At 41.3% G+C, this 27,101-nt stretch overlaps 1 protein-coding gene across 1 annotated transcript in view; it reads left to right on the top strand.

The window, feature by feature from the left end:
* The window catches only part of tmem266 (transmembrane protein 266), a 28,800-nt gene extending 1,749 nt beyond the window's left edge, over positions 1 to 27,051 (top strand). Inside the window, exons 4-13 of the mRNA XM_006789332.3 lie at positions 1,015 to 1,114; positions 7,644 to 7,832; positions 20,320 to 20,474; positions 21,534 to 21,607; positions 22,471 to 22,527; positions 22,692 to 22,830; positions 23,405 to 23,520; positions 23,891 to 24,083; positions 25,734 to 25,796; positions 25,873 to 27,051. Of these exons, the coding sequence (XP_006789395.1) occupies positions 1,101 to 1,114; positions 7,644 to 7,832; positions 20,320 to 20,474; positions 21,534 to 21,607; positions 22,471 to 22,527; positions 22,692 to 22,830; positions 23,405 to 23,520; positions 23,891 to 24,083; positions 25,734 to 25,796; positions 25,873 to 26,510 (1,638 nt within the window). The 5' untranslated portion in view covers positions 1,015 to 1,100 and the 3' untranslated portion in view covers positions 26,511 to 27,051. The remainder of the gene's footprint in view (positions 1 to 1,014; positions 1,115 to 7,643; positions 7,833 to 20,319; positions 20,475 to 21,533; positions 21,608 to 22,470; positions 22,528 to 22,691; positions 22,831 to 23,404; positions 23,521 to 23,890; positions 24,084 to 25,733; positions 25,797 to 25,872) is intronic.
* The last annotated feature ends 50 nt before the right edge of the window (positions 27,052 to 27,101 follow it).

Here is a 27,101-nt window from a genome sequence, read left to right as displayed (position 1 = left end):
AGAGAGATGTCCAGAAATATTTTTGGTATGTAGTGCATTATCTCCAAAAAGGACTGGCACATATCTTTCAGTAGACTTGCCTTTCCAGTCACCTCCACAGTTACTCCTCACTTTTGGCACAGTGTTAACCTTTTTGACTTTACTCACCTCTCACTGGCCAGTTGTTTCTTTCTTCTTGCACGTTTAGGGGGTACTGCAACGAAACAGTATCACCCTCAGCCCTTGAATGACCTGGGCTGATTTATCCTGAGTAGCATTTAATCTGCTGTGCTTCACTACATTACTCTGCTGTGAATGCTGACTCCTCACCTCTGAATGTCCGGAGGCTTTTGTTATGCCTTTGTATCTAAAACACTACCACAAATTCATCAAATGCCTTCTAGATAATGAAGGCATGGCCAACACTATGCTATCATTGCCATTATTTTTCTTGTATTAGTCAAGATTTCATTCAATCTTAATTAAACGAGTGGCTGTGTTTTTGACTTTCCTCCCAGGTCATGATGTGTCCGTTTCAGTAACCGGAATGGGCTTTCACTAAACAGGCTTGGACATCAATGGTTCTCTATCCTGTGGCACAAAGAGCTAGCATCCTGGTGCACTTGCTATGCAAGAGGTGTGATGTTCCTCAGCCCCTGATTCACAGAGCGGAGCGTATATTGGAGGAGATTTAAAATCCATTACAGTTTATTGCTCCCCAGGAAAATAGTTGAACAGAGCATAGCTAAAGCTGGAGTTGGAGCAAGGCACATTCAGGAAAAACATAAGCACAGATTTCTCATTGATAGCTCTGAATGCATTTGTGCTGCACGGCTACAATGTAGACGCCTCATAATTTTGAGAATTGCTGTTTATTGTTAACCTTGGGGCAATCTGCCCACAAGACCTATTAGTTGCTGCTCTGGAGCTCCCAATCATAAGCCACAATAAGTTTCAGAAGAGGGAGCTTTCCTATTATTTACCTCTTTATGTGCTTTGTCTGTTTTTATCTTGTGTTTCCTGTATGTGTGGCAGGAGCCCAGTCTCTGCAGCGGTGAAATCATATTTCACACTTGGGGTTATTTAGCGTGGACGTCTATTTGCAACAACAAGACCTCGACATGAGCAACACTCAGTAAGTATAACACCCTCCGGAGTCTTGTTTGAAACCATGTGTACGAGAGAGTGTGAAATCTTAAATCTCTATTTATGAACATGTTGTTTTATGCGCAGTTAGTCTCGGTGTGGTGGGTTATGATTAGCAGAATGGGACCTGCACATGCTCGTGTGCCTCCCGTGAGTGACTTTAAACAGGGGATCAGGGAGAAAGTAGAGCTTGTCCTCGTCCAAGTATTTCCGGGAGCGAGAGAATGGACTGCCATCTCTTAACATTCAGGAGGGATGTTCACTTGTCATCTTCTCTTATTAATAATTACTCTGTGTGTGGTCCTCGAGACAGGCCGAGCATTCTGACGACAGCCACGGCCGTGGCTAAGGGAAGGGTAAAGAGAGTGAGCACGGGAATGGAGCTGAGGGGAGTAGCGTGGAGTGGGAGTTGAATGCAAAATGGGTTTAGTCAGCTGCATCTTCTGCAAGCCACGGGGTGCTGCTTCTAATACATACAAACAGAGGCTACTACCTGGGCTACAGAACAGCACAGAAGTAGAGGACAGAGGCGCATGACATCTGTAGCCAGATCATATAGAGAATCGTTGACTGCTTAGTAGTACAGAGACATGATTTAGTGCTAAGTGCAGCTGACTGTCTGAGAAGTGGCAGATGTGGCAGATGGGGAAACTCGTTCAGATCTTCTGAATTATTTTTACCGCTTGAATCTGTATTAAATCTCCCACCTCCCTCCCACACGTGGTGTATTATTTGTTTCTAGAAATATGACGTTTATATTTATATATGATTAAGTCTTTTTTTCTGAATGTCGTAGATTGGACAGATAGATTAGATTCCCCTTTAAGATTCATTAAATAGCTTAAAGTGTCTAACTATATAGCATATATGTGGCACCAAAACCAAGAGGTAATTGCGTCTTCCTCACTGTCTGTATAGTTAGTGAGGTAAATTAATGACCTTGTTCTTTTATGCGATAGACCTTTTTTTTTTTAAAGTAAAACACCTCTATGAGCCACGCTGTTAGACTAGGTGATATTGGTGCTGGTATGTATTTGTTTTTTAGCAGGGATCTCTGGATACTACATGTGAATGTTTCAGGCATCAAAGTCAAAACAAGGTCCCACTGAAACTCAGCATCACAGGGGTTGCCAAAAATATCTGATCCCTATAAATGCACCATTGTGGCAGAGGCTTGTGATGAAATCATGACAGCGAAGTGCTGTGCACCAAGGAGCAGCCAGTTTGTCCGCATTCTAACTCACTGGGTAAGACAAAGCAGCTGGGTTATAGATGGTCGGCCAGAGATACTGTGGCAGCGAGCGCTCCGAATGACAATGATACCAGTGCCCTCTGCAAACCAACAGTTCGTGCTGAGGCAGCACTTTTCAATGCAGTGACAGAAGCTGGAGATTTATTGCTCTGAACAGGTTATTTAAAATATTAAGTGACAGGGAGCAGTCTTAACCTTTCTGACAGAATCCAATAATGCATGCCATCTTCTTTTTTATTACCTTGTTATCATATGTTGTTGGCAGTTTAAAGTCAATATTAGTAATTATTAATATAGCTACAAAATTCTCATACATAAACAAGACGAAGTAAACAAGATGAAGTAAATCACGTTCATCCATAACTCAATGAAGTACAGAGATTTGACGTCACTTAAATAAGCTAAATTCAGTTTCAGTCTTTCTTTCAAACTGAATTTAGTTTAGTTTAGTGTAGTTTTGCACTCACGGTTAAGGTTTCTATTAGGTTGCTGGTTCAGTTCCAACAAATAACAGAAATCCCCTTTGGGGTTGGGTCAGGAAGTGTAAAACTCTGCCAAATCAAGCACGCATAACTATCTACTTCCTCCTCCTCCTCTTCTTCTTCTATATAAGGTAGTTTTTAGTTTTTACTTCATTGGTGTTTAGATTAATTAAAATAGTTACAGTTTCCTTACATGACAACCTTAAAGACCTGGCTGTATTAACCAATGCCATGTGTATGCATCTGTGTGGCCTTTCTAAACATTAGCTTCTGAAGAAGAAAACTGCATATTTTGCGTTAGTGTTAAGCTCTCAGTTTTACTCTGTATAGGTGCAAGATTTTCCCTGCAGCCATGCATGCTCTCTCTTAACCTTGTTGCTTCCTCGTGGCGTGTACTAATATTGCATGCTTCCGAAAAGAGACTCGCCTTTGGCATGCTGCCGGCTGTCCTTGCCTGCATCACTGAGGGGGGCAGCAGGGTGTTCATATGTGAAGATTCCACTCACTCCCCACAATGGCAACCAGCCACTCCACTGCACCCTGCACATAATCACTCCTGGCCTGCTTTGTGATTGTCTGAAAATGTGATTTTGATGGACTAAACAGTTTGTGGCTGTCATCAGTCATTAGCGTCCTTGTTGCAGCTGGTCAGAAGTGCCAACTCCACAGATAACAACGCAGGCATGTTTTGTAGAGGACATAGTTATATATGGGCGTTTGACCCTGAAGCTGAGCACCAATTTCAAGCTGGACTCGCATAACAGATGTGTTAAAAGGAGACAGTCTGCGGCATTTTATCTACAAAAATCAGGGTAGAGTGTTTTGTTTTTGTTTGTTTGTTTGTTTGTTTGTTTGTACTCCTTATGTTCAAATCTAAGAATATATTTCAAATGAATTCTTGTGAGAAGAACAACATAAGCTTTCAAGGAAGTCCAATACACAGCTGTTAGTCAAGAAATAAATCAGAAAAGAGAAGGACCTATTTTCTTTGAAGGTCTCCCTACGTTAACATTTACCATGAAGGTGGGTCTGCTCAGTGATCTTCTACTAACTGGTTCCACCCTTTCTGCTTCACCTCCAGCGCAGAGGTTGTAGAATTCACCAGCCCACTGGCTTTTGATCCCTCTGCCTTGTAATCAATGACTTCCCCCACTGTTAAGTACTCCGGTTATTGATGTCTCCTCGCTGGCTGCACTGGGACTGCAGCCAAGTAATGTGACTCTTCTCTTCCATGGTGCCTTCTCCTTGTCTGCTATTGGTTGAGCTTGTGATATCACAGCCCTCCCTGCACATTTAAGTTTTAAGATCTCATTCCCAGATCAAGTGACACCTTGTCCGGTCCTGCCAAATATAGCTAGCATCACGGAGAACACAAAAAACCAAAGGGGGGAAAGATGGTTTGCTCTGCAATGCCATTTATAAAATTTGACAAATACAGTTTTGTTCAAAGTGTATATAAAAGATGGATGTAGTCATCATGATGTCACCTAGGGGTTTCTAGACTGTGATTTTTGAAGCCTCAACATCAGTGTTTTGGTCTCCACTGTGTTGCTTTTTTGAAGAGCAGCTGAATTATTAAGTTATCGTATAAGACCTGTAAGCCTGGTAAATCGTAAATAGACTGCACTTCATACAAACACTTTTTTCTATGCTTAAGTTATTTCTAGTTAATGCTCACACACACGCATTCACCAACGTTCTCATTAGTAAAAGGGTGATTGTGACTCATGTAGAGCAGATACTCTACTAATCGGAAGGTTGGTGGTTTGATCTCTGGCTCCCCCAGTCTGCATGCCAAATATCCATGGGCAAGATATTAACCCCGAGTGAATGTGTGAGCAGATAGAAAGTGTAGAAAAGGGGCTTGTATGAATGGCTAAATGAGGTGCTCAAGTAAGAACCAGATCAATTACCATTTAGTAGATGACCAGCCACCTGACCCTACTTATTAGATGTATTCACAGACTGTATGGATGCACTGCACAGACATTATTAATTCGAATTATTGCTAAGTTGTCATGGTACTGGGTCGTGTGACCCAGTGTTCTGAGTTTCTTGATGTTTTGTTATTCATTTGAGTCTAGTTTCATTTCAGTTTATCTAGTTACATTCTGCCATGACTAGGTTACAGTTTTAGTTCATGATTTATCAAGCTTCCCTTTTGTCTCATCCCTGTGTTAAGTTTCCCGCATCGTCTGATCATGTTAAGTCTACATGTGTTTATCTGTCATGTTTCATGTCCAAGTTTTCTTTGTTTGTCAAGTTCGAGTCATGTCTGTGTCTTGTTATGTTTCCCGTTTTATTTTGAAAGAGTCTTATGTTCTTTGTTCATCATGTTTGGTTTTACTTCCCCTGTAGCATCATTAGGTTCATGTGTATTAGCTGTTTCCTCATGTGTTTTCACTTCCCCTAATCACCCTTGTGTGTATTTACACAGTGTTTATAGTCTCCTTAGTTTCCCTAGTTTCATGTTTTTCTCGTGCCATCAGCCACAATAAAGGCTCGCTTTATTTTTTGAAACTTAGTTTTGTCTCCACTGTCTCTACTTCTGGGTCTACCTCATCTTCACACCGGAGCACCCCACCGTGACACTAAGTAACAAACTAACAAATGCCACTCACTAGACATGAAACACAAATATGTTGGTTGGTTTGCACCACACAGTAAAATTTATTATTTGTCATAAACTTCCATTAAAATGCCCCAAAGGGCACCGACATCCCATTTCAGCACACCTAACCTATCACATCTGTCAATCAAAGCTACCAGGCCCTGTGTGACAGGTGTCACTAAAATATAGAGCACAAGCATGCTGTGAATTAGTAGTTATTGTGTGAATGCTGTTCCTGTTTCTCTTTATTGTGTGGATGCCTACAGCATCCACACGATTTTCACCATTTAAATTTCACTTCTGCTCATTCCTGCTATATCTATTTGTACTTTTAACTATTATACTTTTTAAAATATTAAGTTTTTTATAAAATTTTTTGTTCCATTGAAATGAATGGACCACATTATCAGTGTGGTCACTGATTTTGCTTGCTGAGGTAAGCTGTGTTCTAGCTCAGGGAAATGAGCAGCCGTTTTCAGAGCAGGAGGCCCAGGTTCAAATCCCACTTATGACAACATTTTTTTTCAGTTAACAGTTAAACCTTTTTAACTCTTTTCAACACAAATTTCAGCTTCTTCACCCCTTTTTAGCAGAATTTTTATTTTTTCACCCCTTTTCAGCAAAAATTCCAGATTCTTCAGCTGTTTTTTTTATACTTCTTTGCCCCTTTTCAGTAGAAAGTTTTACTTCTTCACCTCTTTTCACCAGAATATTCAGCTTCTTGGCCTGTTTTCAGTGGAATTTTCAGTTTTTTCACCTCTTTTCAGCTGAAAGTTCAGCTTTTCCACCTGTTTTCACCACAAATTTCAGTTTCTTTGCTTCTTTTCAGCAGTATTTTCAGTTTCTTCACCTCTTTTCAGAACCAGTTTGGCTCAGTGTGATGAGTAGTCACCTTGGGACCAGGAGGCCTGGGTTCAAACCCTGCTCATGGCAGCATTTCTTTTCAGCAGACAGTTTAACTTTTTCACCTCTTTTCTGTACAATTTCAGCTTCTTTACCCCATTTCAGCAGACTTTTTGGATTTTTATCTCTTTTCAGCAAAAATTTTTGCTACTTCACCTGTTTTCAGCAGACTTTTCAGTTTATTCACCTGCTTTCAGCATATAGTTTTACTTCTTCAGCTGTTTTCAGCAGATTATTTCTGCTAAATTCTCCTTTTACATAGTATTTTTGCAAAATTATTATGTTTCTTCTAAGTAACTCCATTTATGCAAATTTATTCTATTTTTGCTACTTTGTTATTCGTCTGCAAAGTTATTACAATTTCAACAACTTTTCAGATACTGACTTCAGCTATTTTCAGCTATTTTCAGCAGTTTTCAGCAGACAGCTTCAGCTTTACAGCATCCACACAGCATTTTCGCAGGAAATGTAAATTTTTCTAGTTGTGTGAATGCCGTGATGGATGCAACATGGCAGCATTTCTTTTCAGCAGACTGTTCAACTTTTTCACCTCATTTCAGTACAAATTTCAGCTTCTTCACCCCCTTTCAGCAGAATATTTGGCTTTTCACCTCTTTTCATCACAATTTTCAGTTTCTTTACCTCTTTTCAGCATAAAGTTCTGCTTCTTTGCCTCTTTTCAGCAGAAACTCCTGCTTCTTCAGCGGTTTTCAGCAGATTCACACTGCATTTTCACAGGAAATGCAACTTTTCTAGTTAAAATTGTAACTGTGCTCGGTTCAGGCAAATTTAAGTCATGGGTTTACACAGATTAATGCAAAACAGTGGCTTCCTGTAAGGTATGGGGCCAATCCACATTTATTCTACTTTGCTGTTGAAAGCAAGAGTCTTTTCTCATTAAAGCTGGTGTGTGTTTTGTTTTAGTGAACACACTATTTCCATGTGTGCAGTTAGGTGTTGAGAAGCAAGAACACAAAGAATTTCAGGATGTCGTGGTTGCACTGACTGAGACGTTTTCCTGGTGAGAATATTGGGTAATATAAATAAGCGGCACATTTTCATTTAACCTTGCTCTAAAGGCTGCATGAAGCACTGTCACTTGTGCTTTATAACTCTCGCTGCTGCACACAGACAACATGTAAATACCAGTTGTCGCTATCGTATAATCAGCTAGAACTTGCAAAATTACTCATGGATGACTCTATCAGCAACCACTTCAGTTCTCTGACTTCACTGCTGCTCTGTTTATGGTGTGTATTGCATGTGACAGGGCTCCTCCCCAGGCCGGAGCCTCAGAGCTGGAGGTCATCTCCCAGCAGGTAGAGGACGACAACCAGTGTGTGGCCCCCGTCCAGCTGGTCAGCTTCACCTACAGAGATTTGCCTTTGGCGGCACTGGACATATCCCTCGCTGGATCCCAGCTCATATCTAACCCAGATGAAGAGGATAGCAGAGAGGGGTGAGTCCCGTCATTTGTTTGCTTGGCAGCTTGAGGTACCCCTTGGAGTGATTATATAACTATTAAGCACTTGTAACAAATAAAAGCAGCACAATGAGGTCAGCTTGTGATTTGTGCCTCAAACTTTGTGCATCTTGAGACAATTGGAAACAAACCAGTAGCACGATTGCACATGGAAATTTTCTATAATTAATTTGTGTACTAAAAAGTCCCAAAATGTAATTATGTATTGATTGATGTTCTGGATATTTGCCTCCACAATTAGGAAGATACTAGAGATATGGTGACTGAGTCATTGTGTCTGCTTTTTGCGTGTTAGTGCCACATTCATAATTAAGGCAGAATTGCAATTACTGCAATCTATAATCTACCCTGGCGGGGGAGAAGCTCTGCCATCACTCTCTCCATTGCTCATTATTGCACATTGTAATTACACCTGGCATATTGAATCATTCCGCATTTTATATTGGAGTCCGAGAGTGGGGGATATTTTGCACTGAATTTATTAGTGTCACTGTGTTAAATGGACAATGTCTCCACTGATCTTTTCATTTCAGTTCAATGACACAGCGATTTCTCTCACCAGACAGGCTTCTGTTCACAATGTTGATTTCTGGCAGAAAAAAAAAGAGTGCTGTTAGCACCATAGCTGTCCTGAGCTGTCAGAGCCCTGGTTCTCTCCATGAAGGCTGCTTGTCCTGCGTTTGTGTTCTTTGCTTATCAACATATCGCCGTTTCGCTGGCCCAGTGTTCTCAGGATAGGACACACCCCTCCTTGAGCACCCCTGTAGCGAGTGTTCATGGCTTTCCACTCAGGAAGCGTGACTCACAATCCTTTTGGCATGCTGCAATGCTGGCATCCATGCAGAAAAAGAAGACGAAGAGCATAAGGTTAATTAGAGCATCCAGGTTTTTTTGGGTTTTTTTTTTTTTTTTGGGGGGGGGTGTTTGCCATCCAAGCCCTGGTGTGTCAGATGAAAATATCCCGCTGGACTTTGCCTGATATGGCCTTGTCCAGGATGATGGCTCTGCGGGATGGAGGGCGAGAACAGATGGGTTCTGTTCCAAACACCCACTCTGTTATCGTACCTCATATTTTTCTCGCTCACATGCTCACAAAATGAACAGAAAACAAGTGCATAGCAAAGCCACGGCAAAAGGGCAGGATCTGGCAGCCCAGCAAAATGATCATCACAGCAGGCAGTCTCAAAGGACACCATATGAAGCCCTGGTGCCCCAGAGATTTAGCATTGTGCTATGAAAAACTCATGCAGTGTCAAGATATGACTGTGGAGGATTTATGAAATCACCAGTGTAAATATGATTTGTGATGAAAAGTAAGTGGGTATTTAAAGCTGATTGAAGAAACCCCGTCTTTGTTTTTGGCGAGATTTGGAAGCACTCAGCACACTGATGAAACTATTAAGCAATCTCTCACCCATGAGAGCGTCACGCTGTGTTCGATGACCTTTTGCAGATTGGAATTCCTGATTTTCAGGTCACTGGAATTCCAGCCACATACCTGTCATTACTTTCACGAGTGCATTTGTCATTGTCGCTCTCTGTGACAGCGCCAGCGTCACAGGTTATAGCTCCCTTTATGAATCAAGTGTGTAGCATCCAAGGAATGACACAGCGGTGGCCACAGAACTTTAAATGAGTCAATGCCAGCCTTCAATCAGGAGTGATGACTTGATCAAGCTATTATTATCTGTAATTGTGTTGGCCTCTTGTTTATTGGAATGTGCTCTTGTGAAAACTCTTTTACCAGGCATGTAATTGGCTAAATTTAGCTCTCTGTAAGTGATAGTTTACGGGACAGTAAACCTGCTTTTACTGCCTTTCTACGTGTTTTGGTTTGCAGTTATTTTTTGCTTCTGTGTTGGTGATTAGAAATCCTTTTCTTTTTTCTAGCTATCATCACTTACTTTCACTCACTACAGCTCATGTCAAAGGCCTGTGTCTTTTCTTCTGGATATTCTGTGGAAGTAGACAACTATGTGCAGGTGTGAACAAACTTGTTTTATACCAGTAGTAGGAGATGAAAGACGATGATTCATTACTCAAGTCGAAATCCTCCATGGTGAAACTTTGGTTGTTGTTTTTTTCTTTTTTTTGGTTTCTTTCCTTTTTTATTCCTGTGAAAAGTGAGCAGAAAAACAGCATACCAGAGATGCACATTTAGTCCTGCATAGCAGCTTCTCGTGGCTCTTTATCAGGAGACGTGGGCGACTACGTAGGAGGTGGATGTTCTTGTGGACTACCAGGGGCACACACAGTACTTGCAGATTCGGTGCAGTGGTGAGCAGGGAGGAATTATTAATAGATTTTTGGCTGCTCACTTTCCCCCAAAACTTGCTGTAATGTCCAAATTCAGGGCAGTGCAACTACCCATCCACCTTTGGTGACTTAAATATGGTCCCTTATCTTTTTATATTAAATAATAATAGTTTTTTGTTGTTGTTGTTTGTTTGTTTTTAATATAAACCCACTAACTACCCAGTTGTAGCAACCTAATCAACCTTGTGGCATTTAATGTGTAACAGGGCTAATGAAAATGGCCAGACCAGCCAGTTGTTTGTGTGCATCCAAAGCACATACCTACTGACTGTTAAAATATTGTAGTACTTGAATTATTTGCAAACCTGGAAGCTGGACAGAAAAAAAGATAGCAGCACGGTGAAGTGGGCATCTGTTCAGTCACAGGTTACTCTATTTCTTCAACACAAAAAATCTGTTTTGAAGCTGTGAAACCATCACTATCCCTCTAAAAAAAACCTCTCAGAACTCTGTTGGCCAAGAAAAAATTATGACTGGTTTAAGCAATGGTACAGTAGCAAGGTGGCATATTTAGTTTTGCTTTACTCCTTGAGCTTAATGACCTTTAATACTAGGTGGAGTCTGATGCAACAACAGTGTATACACACAAAAGCCAATTGTACACTGTTTCCCACACATAAAGGAAGAATGTAGGCTGTGTGGACCTCACAATGCATGTTCTTTAGAATCAAGCAAATACAATAAGGTGGGGTTGAAAATCAAGCTGAGAGCTTGCATGTCTTGTTATAATAAATACCGGTTGTTTCCAAACACACCTATTTATACTAATATGTACAATTTACCATTCACAAAGTTTATTACAGATCATTGAGTTTGTGCTCAGTTTTATTGGGTGTGTTATTGTCATTGGAAATTGGTGGTGTAAATAGCTGTGAGGCTGCATATTGGCTTTCTTTCCTTGTGTGAATTGACGCGCCTCTTTGTCTCTTGTTTGCTATTCGTCTGCTGCCCACGTTTGTCTCTGCTGGGGTCCTCTTTAGTTTTTTCTTCAGATTTCTTTCTTCTGTTTGTTATTGAGATCACTAAATACATATTTCCAGTTGTTTTTCTCTTTTCTGCTTTGCTAACAAGTGTTTTAGAGTCCCATTTGGGACTTCTTTCCTGTTTTCTTTAGCTGTTATGGCTGTTATTCAAAAGCTATTTTGCAAACAGAAAATCTTTGTGGAAGTAACAATAAGGGAGTGCCCGCATCTGTTCATGCGTAAAGGTTGGAGCAGAAATCAGGCTTGTGCACATGCACACTGAGATTTATAAGAGGACAATATATATGCCCCAGATTACTGATATGATTTTTTTACAAAAAGAAAAGAATGCATCTGCACAATTCTGTCAGTCCAAACGCACTTTTAGACATGTATCTACAAAGAGTTTTATGCTTCTTTCCCTTAAAGAGTGTCTGCCTAGCCTCAGCCTTTAAACCCCGAGCTGTACATCCTAAGCTTGTCCTGTCTTATCATCCCCAGATCAGCCTGCTGTCCACAGCAGTAGTAACATATGCCACTGATTTCCAGGGGCCAGACTAGGAGGTGTGAAGCACTGCAGCAATGACAGATGGTTCATATGGGTTAACCTGCCATTTTGAGCGGAGAAGAGAGGCGGAGAGGATAAAGAGGAGAGAGAAATGGAGCAGACGACTTTCCTCCGCACTTTAATTCTCCAAGCTGCCAGCTGCAGATCATGCTAGATGATTCTGTTTGATGAGTGCCATTTCTCTGTGTGTTGTGTGGAATTAGAAATGTTAGACATTAGATAAGGAAAAATTGTGCCCAGGCACCTGGACTAATTGCACTTGCTAACAAAATCTTTATTTACTGCCTGAAATAAAGCTCTCCACCCTCTTTCTCAAATGCATTAATATAGCAGCATGTCAAACTGCACATTATAAAAAAAAAGCCCAGGGTTGAAGTGCTCAAGGTTGAAATAAGATGTAATAATTAAAAAAAATCCAGACTGTAGAATATAGCTATGAAGTACACTGCCAGAGTCTAGTGTGAAGCTTGGCAGCAGCAATATGTCATGGGGCTTTGGCACCAGAGCCATACTGTACCTGTTCTTTGTTGATGGATGTCTGAAAAGAGAACAGGATTTCTCTTTTTTTTTCTCTTCCCTCTGACTCTATTTCAAACACACACAGTAACAGTCCTCTCTATCAAATTGGCTCTCTTGCCTGGCACCATGTGCGACACAATAGATGACATTTGAGTGCAGGGTTTGAGGGTTTGTTAATATTCACAGACATGCAAAGTGTGAGATTGCTTTTTAGGCTGAGAGCGAGAGAGATCAAGTGTCCTGGTGAAAAACCATTTATCAGGGACAGCTTGTCTGCTGCTCTGCACATGGAGCCCCATCCATCTCCATTTGCTTGGTATCTGTGGCCCATTTCTCTGGCTGGGACTATCGCCGAGCCCCTTCTGCTATGCTGTACCACGGAGTGAAGTGATGATAGCTGATTGCTTTCAGAAACCAGTGGAAATATCTGGTTATACTGAGAAGCTGCATGAATTTTCCCAAAGAAGGTTAGAAGGATGCAGGTGGCACACCAGACACACATGCTAGGCCCTTAACTGTACTTATTGGCACATGCAAAAAGAACCAGACCAATAATATTTTTCAGACAGTATCAGTTCATCAGTCATGAAATGATTTTTACACAACATAATGCAGGAAAAAAAATGCTTGAGGTGATGCAGAAGTAGTGTCATGCTCAAGCCAGAGGGGTTCGAACCACTCAGTCATGATGTATTAGTTACAGTACATCATGCATAACCATTTGCCACTTTTTAGGTACACTCGTTCAATTGCTTATTGTTGCAAGAAATCTAATTAGTCAATAATATGTCAGCAACTCAATACATGTAGGCATGTAGACATGCTTGAGATAACCTGCTCAATGAGGACAAAAGACAAAAACTTCGATGATGGCATAGTTGTTGGGGCCGAATGGGGGCTGAGTATTTCACTGCTGATCTACTAGGATGTTATCACAAAACCACAGAGTTTACAGAGAATGATAAAGAAAAAATATCCAGTGAGCCACAGTTCTCTGGATGAAAGTGCCATGTTGATGTCAGAAGTCAGAGTAAAATGACCAGACTGCTCTGGGTTAATAGGAAGCCAATAGTAACTAGAACAACTAGTCGTTACAACCAAGGTATGCAGAAGAGGATCTCTGAATGCACAATCCTGCCTTGTGTTAGCTGTTTAACCATGTGGTGGTGTAATGTTTTGAGGGATACTTTCTTGGCACACCTTGGGCTCCTTAATATCAACTGAGCATCATTTAAATCCCGCAGCCCACCCGAGTGTTGTTGCTGACTACAGCGTACCCATCGTCTGATGACTTCTTCCAGGAGGACAATGATTCATGTCCCAAAGCTCAAATCATCGCAATCTGGTTTCTTGAACATGATGAGATTACCGTGCTCAGACGACCTCCACAGTCACCAGATCTCAATCCAATAGAGTACCTTTGTGACATTGTGAAATGAGAGATATCTCATACCAACATATCTGCAGTGTCTGTGTGATGCTATCATGCTAACATAGAGCAAAATCATCACGGGATGTTTCCAGCATCTGGTTGAATCTATGCCACAAGTAATAAAAAGTCAAACTTGCTACTAGGTATTTGTTATAAAATATGAAGTACAAAGAATTTATTATATGATGTATACATATGATAATTTTTACATTCTTAAAATAATTATCCGTATTGGTGAATTAGTAGTATATGTTTCAATAATAAACCCATATTTTTTTAAAAATCTTGAATAAATCTTTTTACCTTGGTTTAGTACAGATAATTTGTCAGATAGGAATTTGTAAGATATTACTAGCAGCACTTAAGGTGATTTGCTGCTTAGCTGGTTTCTTCTTTCAGGGCTTCTTTCCTTCTTTTGGTTCTAATAAGACATGACTTGATGACTCATCGGGCATTTTTACAGGAAAGGATTTTGTCAATTGTAAGTAGGCATTTGATTTCATATTCAATAAATCTGGGAAGTGCTTTCTCAGGAAACTGAAGTTCTCAAGTATGAAAAAAAATAATCAGTGTTCTGTATCGTATCTATTATGAAATGCCTCTTTAAGTGTAAAAAAGTAAGCTAAGAGATAGGTGTAAAGCAGAGTGCTTGAAGAGCCTGAATGAGATTAAGTCTTCTCAGTGCTGCTGTGGAGTAGCCTGCAGGCGCACACGGTTGTGGTCCATTTTCCCCTGTCCGATCCTGCTGAGTTCAGCAGATTGGTGCGAATTGGTTCAAGTTTATAGAGGAGGAACCACAGGGCTATATAGTTATTTGACGATATAGCCCTGTGGCGAGAGAAATTGAAAGGAGACAGACAATCTGAGTCGAGCAGCACTTCAAAAATGTCTTGCTGTCAGATAGATCCACACGATGTCTGCAACTTAAACCAGAACATAGGATATCAACATAACCACTTAGATGAAAGTATCCATAGAGCTGTATGTGCAATGCACATGTGTAAGCACAAAGATGTTAGGATGCAGAATCCAGTTATCAACAAATCCGTCCCTCCATCCATCTTATTCAATTCAGGCTCATGGGTGGGCTGGTACCTATCCCAGCTATCGTCGAGCGAGAGGCAGGGTACCACCTGGACAGGTTTACAGTCTGATGCAGGGCTGATAATTTACAAATCATTTTAACAGTTGAAACTCTTTATTGGACGTCACGGTGGGGCAGTGGTTAGCACGTTTGTGTCACGAGAAGAAGGCCCTAGGTTTGAATCCACCATCTGGAGTTTGTATGTTCTCCCCCTGTCTACACAGTTTCTCCTTGGGTACTCTGGTTTCCTCACAAGACCAAATCAGGGGATCCACCTTTTGTTAGGATAATTTGTAAACCACTACACTTCAGAGATTAACCTTCCCCAGTGTTTATTTATTGAGAAAGCAGAGAGGGTGACATCTTTCTCTGTTAGTTTATCTGCTCTTTTTGTTGAGGTGTGGATGTAAAAAAAAAAAAAAAAAAAAAGAAAGAAAAGAGTTATTTGTATGTCTCTTTGTTACCATAGTGGCCCTAGTGTGTTAAAGAAAGGTCAATGAAGTTATGTGACTGACCTGTTACCAATTAACCTAATTAGCCATGAGACTTTCTACTGTTAACTGTTTTATAGCCTTGAAGGCAAAATATTTTTAAAAGCAATAGTGTCTCAGATTCAACATTTAATATCTGTGTGTACTATTTTCAATGAAATATAGATGATTTTGATGATTTGTAAGTCATTTAATTCACAGACACACATCCCAGAAGCTTTATAAAATTAATCTAAGGAGCAAATACTGCATCTGTTTGGTTAAACTCATGTTCTGTGCTCGTAACCTGAAACCAGTGGTCACATTCATTCATTCTGAATGGCCACTAGGCAGTGATCTGGGTCTTGGCCTGGTATTGAATGGACACTTTATGTATTTTAGACCTAAATCATAATTAATGGTGAATTTATGGCAAATGTCACCGCTCTGCACCCTGGTGTCCTTATTTTATTTTCACTGAATAGCCAATCAAGAGTTTCAGAAGGTAATTTACAAGACAGCATCAAGAGCAACTGTATATTAGTGCTTAATGTTTGCAGTTGTTTATTGCTTCCCTTTATGAGTGTGTGCGTGTGTGTGCTGTAATCAATTAATCAATACCTTTGAGGAGCTCATAGTCGCTCATTCCTTCTGGATAAATGTTCCCATTTGCAGCCTCCCCCATTCTCTCCTACCTACAAACTTATACACACAAATAAAGCACCACTTCGCTGATTTAATTACCATCTAACTTGTACCTGATGAGTTTACGCTGTATTTTATCTTGTCTCAATTACTGGAGACAGTATAATAAAAGACATGCTCCTAGCATCCTAATCTCAGAGAGAGTTACTTAGCTGGGGATGGAGCCAAAACGCTGTCCCATCTGTGTGAATGGGCCCCAGCAGAGCAACCAGACACTTTCATCAGTGCCAGTCATTCTGCTTAACGTCTTTGTCTACTTTGTTACTACTGTAGTGGCCATTCTGCAGCCAGCATCATGTACAGCATTGATCGATCTTATGATCTAATCCCCTTTTTCTCCGCTGCTGCCGGACTCCCTTCGATCTTTTGCCGCTGCAGCCACTGGTACATTGACGTCTTTATAAACCTGTCCACAGTTCATGCTACCCTGCATCTTTAATTCTTTAATTTCCTCTGTACACAGTGTCCCTTAAAGTATACACATGATGTTTCCCTGTGCACATACAAGGCACTTTTTGTTTTAGATTTGTCATACTTGCATGTTTCAGATCATCAAACTGATTTTAATTTTAGAAAAAGGAAACCCAAGTAAAGACAAAATAGTTTTTAAATGATGATTTAAAAACTTAACTGCTCCTTTGTTTAAAAAAAATAATAATAAGTAATAAGGGTGGGGGGGGGTTTACAAAGCCATTTTTAGGGCTTTGGGACTCCAGCAAGGAAACCTGGAACAGTGGTTGATGGTGAACCTTCCCAGGGGTGGCCAGCCTACCAAAATTACTTAAAGAATGACTCATTTGGGTCACAAAAAAACCCAGGACAACATCTGAAGAACTGCAAGCCTCACTTACCTCTGTTAAGGTCAGAGTTGATGATTCAATAATAAGAAAGAGACTGGGCAAAAATGGCATTGATGGGAGAGCGCCAAGAAGAAAACCACTGCTGAGCAAAAAGAAAACAGAGACTCGTCTCACATTTGCCCAAAAAAAATGATAAAATTTAACTTTATCAGGTTTGAGACTTGTTACATCTCGATTAAAACTAAGATAGTATTTCATAAACGGAACATCATACCAGCAGTCCAACATGGTGGTGATAGTGTGATGGTCTGGGGCTGCTTTGCTGTTTCAGGACCTGGACAACTTGAAACCATAAATTCTGCTCTCTACCATAAAACCCTGAAAGAGAATGTCCGGCCACCAGGGGCTGAAGGGCAAAAAAAATGAAACAAAATAAAGCTTTTGGAGCGACCTATTCAAAGTCCAGACTTAAATCTGATTGAGATGCTTTGGCATCATCCTATATTGGCCCCAAAACACTCAAAAACGCTCCAAAGTGGCTAAATTCAAACAATTCTGCAAGAAAGAGTTGTACAAAATTCTTCCACAGTGATCTGAAAGACTTATTGCCAGTTATAAATGCTTGATTGCAGTTCTTGCTGCTAAGGGTGGCACAACCAGTTATTAGGTTTAGGGGGCATTTTTTCCCCCTAATATATAAAATGATCATTTAAAAACTGTATTTTCTATTTACTCGGGTTATGAAGCATTAAAACTTGCTTAACGAGCAGAAACTTTTAAGTGTGACAAATACGCACACAGCTAAAAAAAGAGGACGGGGCCAATTCTTTTTCTTATTATATGCGTGCATGAGAAATCCTTGAGGTATTACTCATTTGGTCTGAACCTGACTTGACCCCGCAAGACAGTGAGGTGATTTTCTTCCTTGGCTTGCTCCATCACTGAAGCCTCACTTCCTCATAAATACTTCAGGTTCTCAGTGTTCAAGGTTTAAAGCGATTTCCCTAAAATTAAGTTTCTGAGCTTGGGCTAATCCATCACTGCCATTTACTCTGCTTCCAGACAGGGTTTTTCTTTACAGGTTTATTAAATTAATACCTTTTCTGCCTGGCTTGTGGGAAAGGTCTGAATGAATTATGATTCCACACAGTATGAGTTAAATCATGCTTTTCAAACATGAAGATAAGTGAGGTGTCTCTCTTGGCGTGTGTGTTGCTCATTCTATCTCACTCTATCTAACTAATGGTGCACAAATGTCCTGTGACTGTGTGCGAGGCACATCATTAGGTAAATCTTTCTCTTTTTTTTTTTTTCTTGGCTCTTCTCCACTGGCAGATGGGGTTTGACATTGTTCCCTGGGAACGGATTGGTGCTGGGGAAAGTCTCCGAGGTATTTGCTAATGATACTGTTATGCTGAACTACCTCTTTGTCACCTCAGGTGTTGAGCTACTAATCTGTTAGTATTGGCTGGTACAGAGGGTTGTTGCAGAGGGCCGAGAGCCACTGGGAGAGCAGTGGCACAGTGTGGCCAAGCTCCAGCCCCTCTGCTGACCTTGGTGAAGGATAGAAAGGATATGAAGCTGTGCTACACCAGAGCTGTAACTGCAAAACTGCAGCACTCCTCAGGATCGCCTCTTTCTTCCCACTTTCAAAGACGACCGTGTACTACTACGAAAGCCATTTCTGAAACGGAAGCATCAGGGAAATGGAAAAAAAAAGTCTAAGAAACAACAACAGTCAGTCATACAGGCTGCAAATAAGTCACCATTTCAGCTAATTTATGTATATAATTGATTCTGAAGGTAAAAATAGATATGAACAATGCTGCTGTACTTGTCTGCAAAAAAATCAATCTATAGGACTGATGGCCAAAATTACAAAAAGGACCTAGAAATGAGAAAAATCCTTGAACTAAATTTGTATCTTTCTCTGTTCTCGTTTTCATTCTTCCTGTTCCAACTGCCCCTCCTTCCTTTCTGGCTCCCTCTCTGATTCTCTTTTGGATGAATCCCAATGCCTTTGAACCGGCTGCACCCCGCTTTCTCTCTCTCAGTGTCTGCTTCCTTCATTCTGAGCTCAAGCAAAGGAAAGAGTAGAATAAATTGCATCCTCTCTTCTCTGACAGACATTGCCCGTAGCTTTACTCCTATGGGGGACAGGTAACAACAGATAGTGGTTATTTTCAAAGGACAGCACTGCCTTTCTCAGTGATGCTTGTGAAAAAGATGGCAACCCCATGTGCATACACACTTTCCTGTTTAGAGTACCTCTGGTTAGCGTGCCTGGTTGGATGCATGACTGTAAACGCATTGGAAAAGCCCTGTGTGGCTCCTGCAAATGTATCACTATTTACCGCCCATAACTCCCATGCATCTCAACAGGTCAGTTTCTGATTGGAAAAAACTTGAAATGGAGCTCAAGGGCGGATTTAAGGCAAGTGTGACACTTATCTTCAGCCACAATGTACCTGTGCAAAGAAGAAGCACACTAGGGACACTCCAGACTAATGGAGTGTTCGTATATAACAACAAATTTCCCAGAGGAACCCACCCGAGGGATGAATAAAGTTTTATCTTATCTTATATCACCGTGGAGATGGCTGTATAAGGCACCAGTGGGAATAATAGCATGTAAAGTGCATCAAAGCTGGCCAAAGCCGGGATCGGGCAGTCCAACTAATGCAAGCTTTGCCTCTACTTCACTCTCAAACACGCAGGCAGGTATGAGAGGAGAAACAATTCTTGTGCTGAGAACAAAACAAAGTTGAAGAAATTGTCATTCGGTTAAGAAAACATCTGCGTCATGCGTGTATATGTGTCGTGTGTGTGTATGCATCCTCCAAATGGTGCAAGTGCAGCCCCACTGTTGTACCAGGAGAGCTACATTATTGAACCAGTCAGTCATACAGAGCTCAAACACGAGGGAACCAAGAAGTTAACTTTCAGCCAGGCTCTTAACAAAAAAAGTCAACAAGCTAGACAGTTTCCTGAAAGAAAGCTTTGCCTTCTCAAGCAGAGACAAGAATTTCACTTTAAACTTGAGTGACCTTTCACCTCCTTTCTTGGTGTTCTGATGTTTTAGCATTAAATATGTGTTTACTGTTTACAATTAGTGACTGGTATTGATTTAACTACACTGCTTAATGATGGCAGAAAAAAACAGACCTTAAAAAATGAAGGAAAAGTTGCAGAAAAAGCCAGAAAGAGGAGTTTTAAGAGGAACTGAGGGAAAGGACACCCTTTAATTCATACTTACGATTTCTTCATACTTATATATCATTTCAGTCCTAGCGAACTGTGTATTTATAATTCACATTCACTTTTTAAAATTCTTAAATCTAAGACTGTAAATTCGTTCCAAGCATTCATTTCTTGCATTTTTTATGGCTTACATGAGGAATAGTGCCCTCTGCTGAAAAACATTTTAGGAGAATGTTGAACTGAGAAGGTTGAATACACTACAAATTTGCTCCATTTTGATGTTCCGTGTGTTTTATCGATTCGACCTTGAGTGTTCTTGTCAGATCTGAGTTCTGTTCAGCGAGACTCACGACGTGTCTTCTCTGCCTTTCTGTGTCTCACGCCGCCTTGCTCCCCCTCCACTCAGGTCAAACTGGCTGAAGCCATGCTGTGGACGAAGGGCAGCGCTGTGGCAGGTCTGTCTGCTGTCGGCAGGCTTCAACTGCTTCCTAGTGGCCTGTGTCATTCTGGTGGTGGTGCTGCTGCTGCTGGAGCTGCTCATAGACACCAAGCTGTTACAGTGTGAGTGAAACCGAAGCGGGGAAAAATGTGGCTGGGATTTTTTTTCAAACTGGATACACCCTCATTTGCATAAAATGAATCATCAATGAAAATCATTGTGACGTAAATGTGAATTTAAGCAATCCTTGTCAAAACTACAATGACAATATATATTTATTAGTATTTTTAAAATCGTATAATAATTTATAAGTAAAGAACTTTGACTAGAATATGATTCAGGTAAGTTTTTGTTTTTGCAAAGAAAATAAATTGCTGCTAACCTCATCTCGTAAATCTACTGTGTAATGAGTGAGTGTCGTTTATGATCTGTTCTGGGACCCAAGGCTCTGATCAATCACGGTCTGGGGGGGGAAAAACCTTCCATTAGTATTCCACAGTTAACGCTGAATGGCAGGTGCTTGAAATTCCAGTCCGACCCATCTCACCCCAGTATCACCCTTTATCTACATTATCTGGCTCAGTGGAGACATCCTCATCTATCATGAGCAGAGGGTCGGGAGTGTTGGCCTTTTTGATGTCAGAGGGCTAACACACATGGTCTTACACCAGCAATATCCAAATGCATTCAGGTCTTTACGGTTCCCCCGGGACCGACTCACTGACCAGACAAAAGGAAAGTGAGACAAATGCGTGAAGGGAGATAGCGGACAAAGGAATCGAGCAACGCGGAGTCGGCTGCCGGGTGATTGTGGGGAGGACTGGAGGAAGATGAATTGACTGATAGACAGATCACTGAGCACAGCAAACAGAGACAGATGGGGAAGACGTGGGGCGTGACGAGAAGCGCTTCAGCTGACAGCGTAGTGCTGTTTGAGCTTGTCCACAATTAGCCTGATGAATAGAAAGAAGACGCGTGCATGCACGGTATGCACTGGTTTCATACTTGTCATGATGCCTCATTCTTCAGTTGCGTTTCCCACAGATTTACTGCAAGCTGTCAGTGTTATGCAGCATGTACACTGCAGGTTGTTTGTTATATTCCTAACAAAATCCAGCATCAACCTTTAACCACAGCTATCTCCTGATCAGTTTTTTCCTCTCTTTTTTTATTCCCTTTAGTTAATAATGCATTCCAGTTTGCCAGCATCATCCACTGGATCAGCCTGGCCATTCTTTCTGTGTTCTTCACTGAGGTGAGTCTTCCTCCACTCGACGCAAAAAACCAGTCTCACTTACAGCTGATGCAGCTGCCTCTTGATTAATGCTACGTTGTGCAGTATGTGTGGGCAAGTGAGTTACACTGGCAGATTCTCATTACAATACTAATAACGCCATGAAATGCCCGATGCCCTCTGTCACGGCATGATTAGATTGTGATTAGTGCAGGTGAACGAGAGCACACCTCCGTTTATCGCGCTCATATATAAAAGATTTAAAATCGTGCACACGTACCCTGTATAACCACTGCTGTTAAAGCTGGCACGCCCGGTTCCTTCGATTGATCTGCCGCATTTGTTTTAAAACTGAACCCTTCGGGCTTTTCTGGGCTGCAAGTTTTAAATAATTTCGAGGCCCCAGGTAAGTTCATTGTATTGTATTGATCCCCGTTTTCCTCAGAGCCAGCCGCATTTGTCTTAGTTTCTTAAACTTGACCATCTGAGTGGTAACTTTTGTTTCGCTGGAGTCAACAGAGGGAACCCCTCAGTGTTACTCTGAAGCAGTGGATTCAGCAGTTTGACTGGTTTGTGGAGTTTGTTCAGAATGGCAGAAGATGGAGGTTTGTTTGCTCTCCGCAGTCGCTGCTGTGTCAGCAGAAGGAGATAGTGCGGTGTCTCTAATTTTTGCTCTTGCTGCCTGTGAATACAACTGATGAATTCGCACTGAAAGAATCAAAGAGGGGATGAAATGTCCCGTTTATTATTGACAATGACCACAGACTGCACTCTATCTCTCTCTGTCTCTCTCCCTCAATTTAGCTGTGATTGTATTCGTCCATCTTGCTCCTTTATAACTTCCTCACTGTCCCTATCTCTGCCCCCCATTCCTACTGTCTCAGACCGTGTTCAGGATCGTGGTGTTGGGGATATGGGATTACATCGAGAACAAAGTAGAGGTAGGCTCCCGTGAGTCCCATTAGTCCTGACTTGGGGCCCTCTTTCACTGCAGTGTCATTCCTTCAATGTCATAGCTCAGACTGGCAACTACATAAGCTCAAAGCAGTATAGCAGTAACCTGGTCTGTGCGTGTGTGTGTGTTTGTGTGTGTGCACTTTCTCAGGTGTTTGATGGAGCTGTCATCGTACTCTCTCTGGCCCCCATGGTGGCCTCCACAGTGGCCAACGGCCCCAGCAGCCCCTGGGATGCTATCGGTCTCATCGTTACGCTGCGGATCTGGAGGGTTAAAAGGATCATTGACGGTAAGGATGGGAGGGGCTGGTGTCCCCTACATCCTGTCCTTTACTGTCAGTTAGATAATGCATAGTGCTCCCAGTGGTATCAGCCTCTTTAATCTGCAGGTTGTTGGCTCACTTGAGACTTTTATCATTTTTTTTTTTTATTATTATTTTTACCAGTAATGATAGTAGAAGGACATAATATGCGGTAATGGATTCAGTACTTACAGAAAAGCCACTATAGGCAAATAATTCGATCATTTTTTCAGTATTTTCATTTAGAGAGAATAAATAAATCCTTTTTTCATGTTCATGTCCTTTCTTATAGTTTTTCTAAGAGATACTTTTTTAAAAAAACAAAAAAAACACTTCTGTTTCAAGTCAGCTGTCAGCACCTACACCAACCACTCAAATGATGCCGTGAAATCTAAAGCACTCCAAATATTCCTTCAAATCTTCCCTTAAAACATACAGCTCTTTTTACACAAGCTTTGCAGGTAGTAGTCCATGTCATCTGGCACCAACTTTGAAAATATGATGGCTTTTATTTTACAAGATAAAAATATCTTACTGAGTGTAATATGTCCTTTTCTTCCAGCCTATGTCCTGCAAGTGAAGGTGGAAATGGAGCTGGAGATCCAACAGTATGAGAAGGCCAAGGCTGTGAGGGAGGAACAGCTTGATCGACTCACCCAGATCTGCCAAGAACAGGCCGTATGTGTCCTTATCTCTTCTCTATCCCTCGTGCAACTTTATAGCTGTGTGTGACCAGCAGAGGGCAGCAAAGTGATGTGCACTAAAATAATAAATCTGCGCTCAAAAAGACAAAGATGATAAGACAATCGATATGCATAATCTTTTTGCTGCAGTCTGGATATCACATAATCAGCACTATGCAATACCTCAGAGCAATATATGGGGTTGCGGTTCTGTCAAGTCACATTACCAAAATAAAACAGTGAACATCACTGTGTTCTCCACATCAATCCAGAAATGAAGACAAAGACTGTTTGTGTTCAAAACACTTGTGTGTTTTACTTTAAATTCTTCTGTCCTTTTCTCTCATCTCTTTTTCTTTTGTTAGTTTGAAATCAGGCAGCTCAGGGCCCACCTGGCTCAGCAGGACCTGGATCTTGTTGCCGAGCGTGAAGCAGCCATGCAGATCCACCATATGTGGGGTAAACAGAGCAGCAGTTTCCAGGAGGTGGACGGTCTGGCCCCTGGGGCCTCTGAGCATCACAGGCCAAACAAAGTTAGAGAGCCTGGGGGTGCTGCAGGTAACTGTCCAGAATACCCAAGCTCTTTGTATTACAAGTTATCAACGACCTGTGTGCATGGGAAGGAATCCAGGCCGCGCTTTCCGTGGTAAATCACGTCCATGCTTACACATGGAGAAGGGGGATTTGGTAGACTAAAAGAACCTGGCCAACCTTTGGGCTGGTTAGAAATTTTGAAAGAAATCCCTTCTGACTGAAAAACCTTGAACATTGCTCCGCTCTTCATGGTGGAGTGTTGGGCCATTAATCGTGGCCAACATACACGACACAGTGTCGGTGTCCTGTTTTCAAAAACGTTCAGCTCAGAGTCCACATCAAAATTCTGGTGTCGCACATAGATGGACTATAAACCTTTCACACAGTGACAGGTCATAACTTACAGGACTTAAAAGCAACAAAGCACTGTCAGTACAGGTGATGTCAGGGCTCCAAACACTGAGGCTTTTCCTTTATCAAAGCTATAAATCACAGTGCGATCTATCATACATCTGAGCCACAGTGTTTCTACTCAGACAACCTTTTAACTGGGCCTGAACCTCATATACTCATGTGGTATTGATCATCTGGTGATGGTCCTTTGAGACCTTGGAAAGCACTTAAGAGAAACTGTTTGACTCATTTACTATCTGTGAAACATTTCCACACACCAAAAGTGTTCATTACCATTGAGCTGAAATAATTTGTAAGCTAATATATTAATAGTAATTACTGATTAGTTTTTCAGTGGTAATAATATTTCAACCAAAAAGTATAAAACATTTGTTAAATTCATATTTTGTAATAAAATAAATTTCCTGATTTATGTTTTATGTGATTGTAAGATGATCACCTTTTCAATTTGGACTGTTCTGTCACATAAAACAAGTACTTGAAAGAGTTTATTTTCATTTAAATTAAAGCACTGGTGTCAAACATAAGGCCCGGTGGCCAGAATCGGCCCACCAAAGACTCCAATCCGGCCCATGTGAACATGTTTTGAAAATGTGAAGGAGGGCATAGATTTTGGGCTTTTAACTGTATTTAAGTTTTACACTTTTTCCTACTGATAAAGACCTCCCCCACTGCCATTCATACTACACTACATTAAGTACTAGATGAGCAATAACAATTAAAATAGAGAAAGGTTCCTGCTTTTTTATTATCTGCCAGAGAAATTTCTATATTTTTTACTGTGTGAATAGTTTGTGTCTACTATGCAATTCATCTTGTTTCCACATGCTTAAATAATGTGATTTGCTGATTAGATATTTGCGTTAACCAGCAGCTGAACAGTTGGACTCAATAAATTATTGGTTAGTGAGTGTCTAGATTTTATTGTATTCCAAGTCACCAGTCATACACAATTTCAATTATGCAATTTCAAAGTAGTTGAAATTCTTATGATGTAGCTTGATGTTCAAATTGTCCCTTAATGTCAAGAAAACTATATTCATGATTTTTGGAAATTGAAAAGAAGATGAAGAAAATATTGAATGACAGATCTGTAATAATAAAATTCTATGATGATGTAAAATTTTTAGGCATTGTGATCAATTGCAAATTAACATTGAATGAACAAACGAATAATCTGTAGTCCATGCTTTTAGTTTGGACTACAGATCAGCTTCCACGTTCACTCTGAATTCCATTTTTCCTCTTTTGTCTTTTTAGATCATCTTGGTCAAGATGACATGAACAACTATATCAGCCAGTACTACAGTGAGCCAAGCAGTGGTAAGCTTCAGCAGACTCTTTCTTCAATCAAAGCACCACAATATTTCAGGCTCTTACACATTGTCTTATTTTGTAGACACAGGGATCCCAGACCCAGCGCGAGTCATTACAACAGCAGCCATAGATGTGCACCTGCCTAACAACCCGAGTCAGCTACCGCCCTCTTTGGTAAGCGCCGAAGCGGTGCCGTCCAGCCGTTTGCAGCGCACAGGCAGCTCGGTCAGCGAAGCCTCCACAACCACAGTATCCCGCGCCAGCTTCAGCACCCGTCAGCACAGCATCAGTAGCCACACACTTGGCTCCACCATGGACTGCAGCTCCACGGTGCGCGAGGCCTCCACGTCCACAGACTACAGCGACCAACGTTGCTACCCTCCGCCCTACAGCAGCCCTCTGGCTCTGGGCACACAGCCGAGAGGGAGCCCCAGCGCTGTGGTGCAGGAGTTGCTCTCTTCTCTGTCTGAGGACTCGTGTCTCACACAAAAGGGCCTCGACCCCGTCAACCTGAAACCACCCAGCCCAACAGGTTCCACGAAAACAAGCCCCGAACTGGAACACAGGGTCAACATCTACAACAAGAGGAACCAGGAGAGCCGAGTCGGACTCAACTCCAAAACAGTCATCCATCTGCAGGGTAACGAGCCTCTCCTAGAGGAGAAGTATAGGATGATGGGGCCAGTAGATACTCAAATCAACCGTCTATCAGAGACATAAGAGCCTGTAAAATGTATAACTTCACAGGACTCGCTCTTTATTTCAGCCACAAAAATTATTGCTCTACTAAATTCCCAAACTTCGCTGCTGGGAGTCACTGGCACATAAACTGTATGTCTGACATCCTCTTTGTACTACTGGAGCTGAGAGGATGAACCTGTGGGAGCAGCACAAACAAAGGGCATGGATGAGAGAGGGAAGCAGACTTGTTATCAGGCAACACTTATCAGGAATTGACACTCATAAAAACACTTTTACTAAAAGAAACCAGCAACGGGGCTTTTGTCCAAAACTGAAAACTGAAAATCACTTTTGATACATTAAAGTCTGATTTCTAGGAAATGAAACCAGTGAGAGGATGGTGCTGAGGGCTTAGTTCCTCTGATACACTTTGTAGATGTGGAGATAATGGCGTAGGGACTGATTTGAGATATAAAGTGAAAGTTTCTTTCTGAGTGTAATATGTATATGAGCCGTTTTGTCTGTCTAGAATCTCCAAACTCATAAAGAAAAGTCCTCTTTGATGGACTGCTGCAGGGTACCATTGGATCTTCTTTCTAATCCGTTTCTATATTTGCGTTAACATTTTTA

The sequence above is a fragment of the Neolamprologus brichardi genome, chromosome 7 (assembly GCF_056152115.1).
Source record: "Neolamprologus brichardi isolate AB-2024 chromosome 7, ASM5615211v1, whole genome shotgun sequence".
Lineage (NCBI taxonomy): Eukaryota > Metazoa > Chordata > Actinopteri > Cichliformes > Cichlidae > Neolamprologus > Neolamprologus brichardi.
This window is presented reverse-complemented; position numbering and strand designations above follow the sequence as displayed.